The sequence below is a fragment of the Hevea brasiliensis genome, chromosome 14 (assembly GCF_030052815.1).
Source record: "Hevea brasiliensis isolate MT/VB/25A 57/8 chromosome 14, ASM3005281v1, whole genome shotgun sequence".
In the NCBI taxonomy this organism is placed as follows: domain Eukaryota; kingdom Viridiplantae; phylum Streptophyta; class Magnoliopsida; order Malpighiales; family Euphorbiaceae; genus Hevea; species Hevea brasiliensis.
Window position 1 is genome coordinate 15921529 of NC_079506.1, and position 12555 is coordinate 15934083.

The 12555-nt window shown below is 31.8% G+C and overlaps 1 protein-coding gene across 1 annotated transcript; it reads left to right on the top strand.

Moving 5' to 3' along the window:
* The first annotated feature begins 7747 nt into the window (after window positions 1-7747).
* LOC110667611 (14-3-3 protein 6) lies at window positions 7748-10066 on the top strand. Its single transcript, XM_021828506.2, has 4 exons — window positions 7748-8374; window positions 9163-9285; window positions 9550-9666; window positions 9771-10066. The coding sequence occupies exons 1-4, from the start codon at window positions 7889-7891 to the stop codon at window positions 9828-9830; spliced, it is 786 nt and encodes a 261-aa protein (XP_021684198.1). The 5' UTR covers window positions 7748-7888; the 3' UTR covers window positions 9831-10066.
* Window positions 10067-12555: the final 2489 nt, after the last annotated feature.

The window sequence follows — 12555 nt, forward strand, 5'->3', positions numbered from 1 at the left end:
TTTTAACTGGTTTGGTAGGCCTATGAGAGGCAATATAATGTTGTTGTGATGTGGGCCTAAGGCCATTGAATATAGAAGTATTGTTTGAGTTGCCTTGCAGGTTGGGTAGGTCTTAGGTATAGAGAAAATTTTAATGGAAAATAATTTTTTTAGGATGTCTTTGACTCTTTAACTTTCTTGTTTTGTTTTAATATTAATAAATTCATGAATATAATTATTTAGATGATCCAGGTCAATCTTTTTCCTCCGCCCAGCTGCCTCAATGATCTCCGATTAATTTGTGAATAGATATTGATTTTATTTATAATTTCAATATTATTATACACACAAGACATGTTCATACATTCACTTATAATTATATGTATATAGTTGTTATAGACACGCTTTGTGTTGCATTATTATTTGATGAAATTGATGTGGGTGTCGCTTTAGGGTAATTTAGAGCTGTGTGCGTGTGTCGGCATGTGTGAGGTGTGGTCCTAGATATGGGTAGGACAGGTAAATCGGCTTGAGCTAGTCTCACTTGGGCCTTGGTTCTTTTTGTGATAAGTCAGGGTGAGTATAGTTTTGAGTTGATCTCACTGGAAGAGGTTGAAATTAAGAGAGCCGTGTAGGGGATCAGCTCCCATATATATATATTTGATTGATATGGCATAGTAGTGTATGAGTGCTCCAAATTATTCTTTGCGAAAATATTATTTGAATTTGGTTAAATATGTTAGTATTTATTATATTTCATCCTTTGGGATGTATTAGTTTTAGATAGTTATAGAAATTATATTTAAAATCAATATCTTACTCTATGAGTCGAACGCTCACTCCTATTCACCCTATATTTTCAGGTTACATGAGGATTTCCTTCTTGTGATTAACCTATTTTCTTCCTCACAGGTATTTTAGCAATAATATCAGTATTTTATAGTATTAATTAAAAATCTAGAGCTCCATATGTACTAGAAGTATTTTATTTTGTTTGAGACTGTAATAATTTATTTATTTTTAAATTGAAAACCTATTATTTATGCGTGTGTGAATACATGGGATGAGTATGTATCTTGGATGAGGGAGCTAAGCTCCCATTTAATTAAATTGTTATGTTAAGGATTATGAGGGTGAGTTAAGCTCTCCAAATTAACATATTTTGTGATTACAAGTCAGGTGAGCTAAAAACTCTCTATTGGATAGTCTAATTTACGGCTGGACTTTGTCCGTTTGTCTTCTTGAAATTGGACTGCAATGATGGGCCTCAAGTTTAGACTTGGAATAGTTAGTCTTACTAAGGATTTTGGGGGCCTTATGCAAACCCAAGTCCTAGTGCCAGTCCGGCCTATAATTTAGGTTATGACAGATTGGTGGTCGGATTTGCCGGATTTAATCCAAGAAAATGAAAGGTCACGCCAGAAGACTTTGGGCACAATTTTTAGCCAGCTAGAGGGGCGACCGGCAGTGGGGATGGTGACTAGATGGGCACCGGCGCATGGAGGAGGCTGGGGGGTGGTCGGCCATCGGTGGAGGAGGGAGGAGAGAGAGGAAAAGAAGAGAGAAGGGGAGGGGCTACCACGTGCGCAGGAAGGGAGGGAGAAAAAGTGATGGGCCAGTTCGATTCGATCGGTTTGATCTAGTTCGATTTGATTCGGCCAGTTCGATTTAAAATATCCGAAATTTGATTTTTACTCTGTCTTGTGACATCAAACCAGGCCCAAAAATTTTGAAAAAAAAAACAAAAAATTCACAAAAATTTGTGGAGTCCAAATATATTTTTAAACTTATCATGTGGTCTTTAAATAAATTTTTAAAAAATAATAAAATTAATTGTCTTGAAAAATAAAAACCGATTTTGATACCCAGAAAAAATCAAATTAAATATCATAATATTTAATACATTAAAATATTATAATTTTATACATAAAATAATTACTTAAAAATTCTAGATATTACAAATGACAGTTTTCACTAATAGCAATTCCTCCCTTTTTTTTTTTTCAATAATTCTCAAATTTGTATTTGTTTAGAATATATTTTGTGTATATCTCCTTAAATTTATCACTATTGGTCAATAGACTTTAAATGAATAAATCCTCAAATTTATCCTTGTTAGTAGATCTTGGATTTTTATGGTGTCTTCTCTACTTTAATGAAGTTAATTATTATTTATTTTTGTTGTTGAGATTTTTTCTTTTTAAGAAAAGTATTCTATGAGGATCATATCTTCACTTTATCTGATAGGCTCATATAAAAAGAATAGAGTCTAACAGTGGAGCATGCTAGTCCTCTTATTGACTAATGTACACATTCTGTTGATACTATTGAAGATTTTAATTTCTTTATGTTATTTTTGCATAAGGGGTTAATTTCATCTATTTAAAATATAATATGTTTTTATATTTCTCTTTTATATTTTTTTTTAATTAATGAAATATTTTTTTATTTTTATATAAAAAAAACTAACTTTTTAATAAGTGATAATAACTAAATAATAAAAAAATATATATCTTTAAGGATGCAAAATCTCAAAAGATAAGTCACAATTTAATCTTGACCTAATTATAGGCACGCATATATGATTATGAAAGATTAAACACCCCATAATCTTGATGTGATTAATAATTTTTTTTTATTAGGTAAAAAAATAAATTTAATGTGGTGTGCGAGTATTAATTAGTAATGCATTAATTACAATTAATTATTAGATAAAAATAAATTGTATGTCATTAAGCTTTTTATTAATGCATGATTTGCCTTAAAAAAATCTTAATAATTGAGCAAATTAATTAACATCCTTCATTTATCATAAGATATACTTTATATTACAATGATAGGTCAAGATTGAATAAGCAATTTGGTGGGATGGAGACAAGAACAATAGAATTTTTTTTTTTTTTAAATAATTTCACATTCCCGTTGTGCTTTTTCATCATAGATTCAATTAATTTTGCAATGATGTTCATAACTTGCTAAAATTTCACAAATTTATTTATTTTTAAAATCTCAAGTGGACTTATTTATTTATGTTTAAAGATTAAAAATATATATAAAAATTTTAATATTTTATGTATATACTTTGTTGTACATATGCAAGCAGAGTCAAGGAAACAGTACAATGCCAAAGATAATTTTAATTAATAATATTATTAATTTATAGATGCAACAAAGGCCCAATTATCTACAACAACAACCACTGAGAAAATTAGGAGTCAAAATAATTTTCCAAATGAGACAAGGAAAAATATTTTTAATTTACAATAAAGTCGTAATTACGTATAAAATAATATGAAAACCTTTTTTATTAATTAAAATTCAATTTTATTGGAAGCATTATAGAATTGTTTATCATGAATATATTAATAATAATGCTATGACCTCAAAATGATATTCATGAGGAAAAGCCCAGGCTACCAGATGTAGCTCGAACACTCGTTCCAATAGATTGAGTAATAATGCTCATCCATCATATTTTTAGACCACTGGAGGATAAGGATGCCGCAGCCCTCCTTAAGTTTACAGTTGCAGTACTCATAGAATTCCCAAGCAAGCTGAATTCCTAATCCTGTTTTAGTACTAACTCTCAATTCGAGTAGGAATTTTTATAGTAAAACTTATATAAACGCTACCAAGTAAATATGTTAATCTCTTAATTATATTCTCATTCTTATATCAGTTCAATTCTTAATATTGACTTAAGCATTAGAGTTATGGTCAACTAACCTATTTGATATGTTTTTTAATATTGTGTTGCATATCCAAATCCTGATATCCATCATACTTAATTCGTAGAAGAGAATAAAAACATCAATTAAATTAATATGGGAGAATATGTTTTAAGGTTACTTAAAGAAGAGATTTAATCTCAATGTACAAAAATTAGTTGGTCTAAAAATATTGTTGATTATAAATATATAACTCAACTTAACTCAACTCAACTAAGCATTTATCTTAAAAATTTTGGGTCGGCTATATGGATTCTCTTTCTCCACTCTAAACGATTTTGGGTTAAGTCCTCGGAAATGTGTAATACTTCTAAGTTATGTTGTACTACTCTCATCTGTATCTCAATCTTCACGCGTTAGCTGGGCCCCTGATCCACATAGACTAAGGGCGAACACTTATTGTTTTCTATTAGCAGATATCGGTTCTAGGTTGCTTTTTAGTAAGGGATAGGAACTTTAGGGAAGTCAAGTTGAGCCTAAACTAGCGTCCTCACCTTATGCTCCCAAAATGACTCTCTGGCACTTTCTCCCTTACAAGGAGAAAAAGGAAGTCCCGTAGAAAGAAGTCATCAAAAGACTACAGCTCATAGTCAATCCCTAGCTCTTGCTGGCATAAGCGGTCGTCAGCTTTGACTTGGCAGTAGGAAGAGTCTACAGGCCTAACCCTATTACCACAGGCGTTGGAACTACTCTAAGGACTCTCCCCCTGCCAACAGAAGTAGGTAATCGAGTCAGTTTAGGTCTATCCCTACTTTTCTTTCTATCCTATAACCTAATGTACTCTACTTGTCTAACTAGAGTCTCTGTATGTCTACGCTTCACATGACCAAACCACCTCAATCTCCCTTCTCTCACCTTATCCTCAATTGACACCACTCTTACATTTTCTCTAATACTCTCATTATGTATTTTATCTAGTATAGTATGTCCACTCATCCACCTTAACATTCTTATCTCCGCAACTCTTATCTTAGAGATATATGACTCCTTCAGTGCCCAACACTCACTATCATATAACATGGCCGGTCGTATGGCTGTATGGTAAAATTTTCTTTTTAACTTATTGGGAATTTTGTGATCACATAAAACTCCCATGGCACGTCTCCACTTCAACCATCCGGCTTCAATCCTACGACTAACATCCTCCTCACATCCCCCATTTACTTGAAGGATTGAGCCGAGATATTTAAAGTGATTACTTTGGGGCAGTACTACTTCATCCAATTTAACTCCTTCTCTATCACCATTTCAGCCTTCACAAAACTTGCAATGCATGTATTCTGTCTTCGTTTTACTTAACTTAAAGCTTTTGACTTTAGAGTGCTTCTCCAAAGCTCTAGCTTTCTATTGACTCCTTCTCGTGTCTCATCTATCAGAACTATATCATCTGCAAACATCAAGCACCAAGGGATACTCTCTTGTATATGTTTCGTCAATTCATCTAAAACTAATGTAAAAAGGTAAGGGCTTACAGCTAAACCTTGGTGTAATCCAACTGAGATAGGAAAATCTCTTGTGTCCCCTCCCACTGTGCACACAATATTAGTTGCTCCTTCATACATATCCTTCAACACTTGTATGTACCTAATAGATACTGTAACACCCTCACTTTAGCCTGACCGTACATTTTATTGTTATGGAAATGTTCTCATAACAAGAAGAAAGGAAAAAAATGGCAGGGCAAACCAAGTTTCAATTTTTCAATATATGTGGTCTAACATTTTTTCTAATTGAAGAGAATATAATGGGAACAATGTTTGCAGGAGTGGTAATGTCGCACCTTACCGCTCTATAAGGTATAAGATGATCCCGTAATATACCTGATGAATTATCAAACTTTGTCGACCGATAAACCATTAAATATATTATAAAGGATTTTAAAACAATTTTATTTCTTATTTAAATGAAAAGGAGAATAAATAAATTATTAAAGGGTTTACATAATATGAGGGTGTTGTAGGCAAGTGGCAAAATCTTGAGAGGAAAGTGCTCTCATGCCATAAAGAGAGAGACAAAATTGCAAACTTAATGTAGGATTTTGAAACTTCTACGTAATAAATAAGGCAATTTTAATTAGAAATTTAAATTTTATACATAATTAATTAGTTTCACTTTTTTTAGAAATTATTATTTTAATTAAATATTTTAAAGTTTTCACTTTTTTTAGAAATTATTATTTTAATTAAATATTTTAAAGTTTTCTTAATAAGAAAAAGCTTCATTTTTTTTAATAATATTGCAATTATATGATAATTTTATTGTGTAAATCATTAATTCTTCTAATTATTATTTTTTAGTATATGATTTATTTATTTTTTAATATAACACACATACAATAATTTTTATTATATAATAAAGTAAAAATAGTAAAAAGTCTATTTCACTAACATTTTAAACAATAAAAAATAAAATTTTAATATTAATATTATATATAATATTTTAAAAAATTATTAATAGCCAACATGCTTTCAACAAGAATTAGGCTAGTTTAAATATGTGATTAGACATTTTTTTTTTCTAGTAGAAGAGAAGATGTATAGGATACAATGGTCACAAATGCTATTAGGATGACAAGTGGCAACTATAGAGAAGAAACATATACAGGACAATGTATTGCTCTAAAAAGGTCATGCATGATAAGTGAGGGTCTTTGTTCCCCTTTTAATTAACAATTTTTAAGACTCTAAATCATGATTAAAATATGATTTTCCATATCATAAAGTAAATAAATTATGATTAATTGACCCAATAAATTCATACCTTAAATCATCCAAACTTTTGTAGAAATTGCAATAATGAAAAGAACTTAGATGTTACCTATGTTCCTAGCTAGAGCTTGAATAAAAGGTTTATTTATTATTATTTGTTTTTGACCAAAAAAAGAACATGAACAAAAGTTGACTCATCAAACTTAGACTAATTGCATTGGGAAGGATTAGGCCTTTCCTGTAGCCTTATGCATTCCATTAGAGCCCTAAAAGCCCAAAACCCTTTATAAATAACCTCTTTGCATTAGGCTTCCCATGATTTAACACTAAAAAAATTTATATATATATAATTTTAATATAGAAATAATCTTAATTTATATATTTTTTAATTTTAATACATAGAAATTAAATAATATTTTAATTTTTTATTAATTATTTTATATTTTATTTTTATATACTTTATTTTTTTATTAATTAAATATTATTTTATATTTTTATTTTCTCAAAATTTTTAATGAAATTTTCATAATAAAAATATAGTAATATAATAGGAACATTGCTTAAAGATATTGAATCATTTTAAATTGATTCAATTATATGATTATTTTTATCATTTAAATATCAAAATTTTATTATATAGTTAAAAGAAGAGTAAAAAAAATTAAATAGAAAAATATCACATGATAATACCTTTGATAATGTCATGTGATAATTTCATGGAAGAGAGTGCCACGTGATAGTACTATGGGAATACCTTTCTATTTTATATATATAGATATAAATAAATTTAACTTCCATTGAGATTCAATTGAATTTAAGATCTTCTTATATTAATTTAGATTTTTTTTTATCTCACTCTTTAATTTTTTTAATAAAGTGAAGAAAAATCAAATTAAATTATTCAAATAAAAATATTTGATTTCAATCTTCAAATGATTAATTGTGGTTTGATTAATATCTTTTATGGGCTCCAATTTTGGTAACAAGTTCCTAGTATAGCCCTTGGGTTTTGGAGCTCCCATTGCATTTGATTATATTTTAATTAATCTTTTTTTTTTAATTTTCTTCTTAATGCAAGAATTTTTTATTTTATTTTAAATTAAATTAATAAAATTAAATAATAACTTTTAAATTATATATAAAATTTTCAATTTCACTTAAAATTTTACATTTTTTAATGTATTATAAAAAATTGAAATGGAACGGCCCAATGTTTTTTTTTTGGGATGAAATTTGTGGCCTTTTATATTGAAATTGGGCTTAAAAGTAAGCCCAGTTCTAGTTATTTTAAAAATTTAAAGGACCGAATTGCAAATTAATTAAAATCAGTGTGCTAATATGAAAATTTACCATCCTTGATAAAGAACTGGTCTCCGCTATGCACTTTCCCAATCTTTTCCAATCCTCCCTATTTTCTCAAAATTCCAAGAATAACTCCCAAATCTCACGCCCAAAACCAGAAGAATTCCGAAAATGGCCGCCGGATCTCCACGCGAAGATAACGTCTACATGGCCAAGCTCGCCGAGCAAGCTGAGCGCTATGAAGAAATGGTCCAATTCATGGAGAAGGTCGTCTTTTCCACACCGGAATCTGAAGAGCTTACTGTCGAGGAGCGCAATCTCCTCTCCGTCGCCTACAAGAACGTGATCGGCGCCCGTCGTGCGTCCTGGAGGATCATTTCCTCCATTGAGCAGAAAGAAGAGAGCCGAGGGAACGCTGACCACGTCGCTGCAATCAAGGAGTATAGGGTCAAGATTGAGAACGAGCTTTCCGAGACCTGCGGTGGCATTTTGAAGCTTTTGGACGAGAAGCTTGTGCCAGCTGCTGCCAGCAGCGATTCCAAGGTGTTTTATCTGAAGATGAAGGGTGATTACCATAGGTATCTCGCCGAGTTCAAGACTGGAAATGAGAGGAAAGAAGCTGCTGAGAATACGCTCAATGCGTATAAATCTTCTCAGGTTTGTGTTGATTTGGAGATTTTACAGATGTGTTTGTGCAAAACAATTACGTTTTACTTGAAATATTGAATGTTAGTTGGATCTGCTCATGTTGGGTATTTGATGGGACTCATTTGTTTGCGCCAGTATTGGGTTGGATCTGTACATGTTTGTTAAGGTGATTTGGGAATTGTTTTGTTGTTTATCTCTTTGTTTTAGTGATTTCATATCTATAATTTTAAGTGATGATATGGTTGCTGGATCTAGGTTTTCTTATATTTTATCTGCGAGTGTGAAGATTATGGTGTCTTTTGATTAGATCCATTTGATCTGTTAGTCAACATTAGAAGCGCTTTCTAACGATCCATGCACCTGTTTTATAGATGTGAAATTTGACATTGTGTTTTAATTATATTATTAATTTAGTAATTGATTAGCTTTTTTCTTAATTATTAGAGGCATATCTTATATATATTGGGGCCATGAATTATTCTAACTGTGTAAAACCATCTGACAATTGAGCTTCACTGACTATATATGAACAATCATAGATTATGGTGTTTTTGCACCTGTTCTTAAATGTTTGATATGGGCATAGTAGAAGGCCTATGTGAATTGTGGTATGGTATTGCAGCCTGATTAACACAGATTTTTATTTGTTCCATATCAATAGTTGGGAAGTGTTTGTCCTTCATGTGGGGTCTAAAATTAAAATATTTTATTTTGTGGTGTTATTTACAAAGTTCTGGTGCAATAGTATTTATTGTACTTTACAGTTACAAAGTATTTGTTGTAATGTATATTTACAGGATATTGCCAATGCTGAACTACCTCCAACTCATCCCATCAGGCTAGGCCTGGCGCTGAACTTCTCTGTATTTTATTATGAAATCTTGAATTCTCCTGATCGTGCTTGCAATCTTGCCAAACAGGTGAGGGAATCAGAAATTTGTGAAAAAATATCTTTCCCACTTTACATACCCATTTTTCAGTTCTTCTCCTCATCCATTCTCTCTTAAAATTTTCCTTTTAACTGGTGGTAGACTAAGTTAGGAGTTGACCTTGATGATTTTTTTTTTTTTTTTTTTGGTTGCTTATCATTGTGTACATTTCAGTGCCAATGATAGTACTTACTTTGTTGGTCTTTATAAATCATACTAATATATTGCTATAAATGTTTATGTTGTCTTTCTTAGGCTTTTGATGAAGCCATCTCAGAGCTCGATACACTGGGAGAGGATTCATACAAGGATAGCACTTTGATCATGCAACTTCTTCGGGATAATCTCACTTTGTGGACCTCTGATATGCAGGTCCTGATCTCGCTCTTTCATCTTGTCTGTTGCATTTTTATCTTGTCTTATTAATGAATATTTGCTAGTGAGATTTTTATTGATATTTGCTTTCATGCGTTTAGGATGATGGGACAGACGAGATCAAAGATGCATCCAAGCATGAGGAGGAGCAAAAGCAATGAAGTCACTTAACCTAGTGATAAATTTTACTTCTCCACTATTTGTTTTTGTTCGGAGAAGTAGCTTGGTCCACTACTCTTATTATGAGTTTTCAGTAGTTGATCCTTGTTTTATTAAGCTTGGAAGTATTTTTACTTCTTAGTTTTTTTATTTTAATTTTTTAAAATTCTGATCAGGTCGTGAATGCTTAACTTTCAATTGTTTTTGTGACAATAAAGGAACTAACGACCAATATTTACTTTTTCTTCCCTTTTTTAAAAGTTCAAGCGTGATTATTCATAGAAGACATGTTCCTTGAAATTGTGAGATTGATACATGTGAGATTCTAATAGTATGATGATGTTATGTTGGCAGAGCTATTTCAAGTGAATTGTTTTACTGTTTCTGCATTGTGATTGTCCTTGAATCATGTTTTTCCCTAATTAATAAAGAATTTTTCCTATTCTTATAATATTTTCATAGGTATATTTGGTTGTAATGCCATTTATTGGTCTGAAATTAATTGAATTTGAGAATATGTATAGGTTTTGTTACTGGGTTAGTAGTGTAGTACTTAAGTATTTATTTTATAATATATAGTTTTGAGAGCTCAAATTCAATTCAAATCATTTTCTCTTTGGCTGCGTTTGGATATATGTATACATTTGAATTGTTTTTGGATTTGAATTTGAAACAATCCTTTTTCTTTTTTTGAATCCGTTTGGATGTGTGTACATTTGAATTGTTTTTGAATTTGATTTATTAAATTTTAATGTGATATTAAATTTAAATATTTTATTGAAGGGAGTTAGTCCGTATCGTTTTGAAATAAATATTAACGCTTATGTCCTATTCAAATTCACTCATTTTGTGAAATAACAAATTTGCCCTTATGATTCAACTATTAAAATAAAAAATTCCTTCCCCTGCTTTCAAAGTTCCTAACGTGGTGACTTGAAGATTCCTAACATCCTGTGCTTCACTTCAACACTTACACACACGTCTCTCTACTTCAATGACCAGCTTCACCAACCAGCATACCAGAAATCCAACTCATTTCTTTCTCCTTTTACGGTCATAGAAGCCATTGTCTGAATACCAGCTAATAATCCATCAAAGAGATAAACCAAATATCCATGGCAGAAAAAAAGAAGAGTGTGAATCTGAAGAAAATAAAATCAATGAAGTTCACTGTTAGGTTTTGCTCATAGATTTCCGGCAGCTCCGAGACTTCTGAGATGGCTATGAAGTTCTACTACATCATTAAAGTCGATCACACTTCTTTCATCGTCACCCGTCTTTGCCCCGCGAAGAAAGCTGTTTTTTGGAGCTCGATAGAACAATTACTGCTCAAATCAACGCATTCATAAAACTTTAGGCAAGGTTTGTTGGGTCACCTAGAGATGTAATTGTAAATCTCCCTTTATTGAAAGGAAGTTTTATGAAATAATAAAAAGTTTTGTCAATTTTTTTAATTTTGTATGTTTTGTATAACTCTGCCTAAGTAGATTGCGCTTAGCCAGTCTCAAGCCCGGATAAAAGAGGAGGGTTGCGTTAGGTGACAACCAGTGTAAAAATTTTGTTACACCTTATAATATGGATTCAAATGATATAAACGTTGGGGCGTCCTCTACTCACAAGCCCAGGTGTAGTGAGTAATATGCAAGGGTGTAGGGCATTTACCGAAAGCGACGAGCCATACCGGCGCCCAGGTGTGGTGTTAAGTGAGCAAGTGTTCCCACATCATAGACGGGTGTGGGTAAAGAAGTTAGTTCATAGGACAGATAGTAGAACAGAACACAAGATAGACATAGAAAACAATAGAAGATATCATAATAGGAGACCAATTAGGAAGTAGCAGGATAGGAGGAGGATCATGGTTGGTACTTGGAATATTTGATCACTTACAGGAAAATTAATGGAGCTTGTGGATACCTAGGAAAGGAGAAGGATGAATATTGCTTGCATTCAGGAGACTAAATGGGTAGGAGAGAAAAGTAAGGAAGTGGGTAATTCAAGGTACAAACTGTGGTTTACCGGAAATGAGAGAAACAAGAACGGAATGGGCATAATCATAGACAGGATATTGAAAGACGCAGTAATAGCTGTGAAAATAGTAGGAGATAGAATTATACTAGTAAAACTAGTACTAGAAGGAGAAATAATAAATATAGTTAGTGCTTATGCCCCACAAATAGGACTAGACAGTGAGAGTAAACAAAGGTTTTGGGATGGATGATTTAATGCAAAGCATACTGAATGAAGAGAATGTTTTCATTGGTGGAGATTTGAATAGACATGTAGGAAGTGATAGACAAGTTTATGAGAATGTTCATGGAGGTTTTGGTTTTGGCAGTCGAACTGACGAGGGAAAAAACATCCTGGATTTTGCTATAACATACGACCTAATACTAGCAAATACCTACTTTATAAAAAGAGAGTCACATTTAGTGACTTTCAAAAGTGGGCAACATAGAAGCCAAATCGACTTCCTCTTAACCAGGAAGACAAATAGAGCTTTATGCAAAGATTGCAATGTAACACCCCTATTTGCATAGCCTGGTATATTTCACTGTTCCGGTGACCGGTGTCGGTTCGGACAATTAAGGAGATTAGAACCACACTTAAGACAACTAGAGAAGCCATAAATACAAATAATTAGTAATGTCCAATTAGTTAAGTATAAACAAGAAAAATAGAACATAAGAAGTTAAACGAGTCGAGAGTCACAGCGATGGGTGACCTTCT

Coding starts and splice junctions, on each gene's coding strand:
- LOC110667611 (XM_021828506.2), top strand. CDS start 7,889: ATGGCCGCCGGATCTCCACGCGAAGATAACGTCTACATGGCCAAGCTC. Junction 8,375..9,162: donor ATGCGTATAAATCTTCTCAG/GTTTGTGTTGAT, acceptor GTATATTTACAG/GATATTGCCAATGCTGAACT. Junction 9,286..9,549: donor CTTGCAATCTTGCCAAACAG/GTGAGGGAATCA, acceptor TGTCTTTCTTAG/GCTTTTGATGAAGCCATCTC.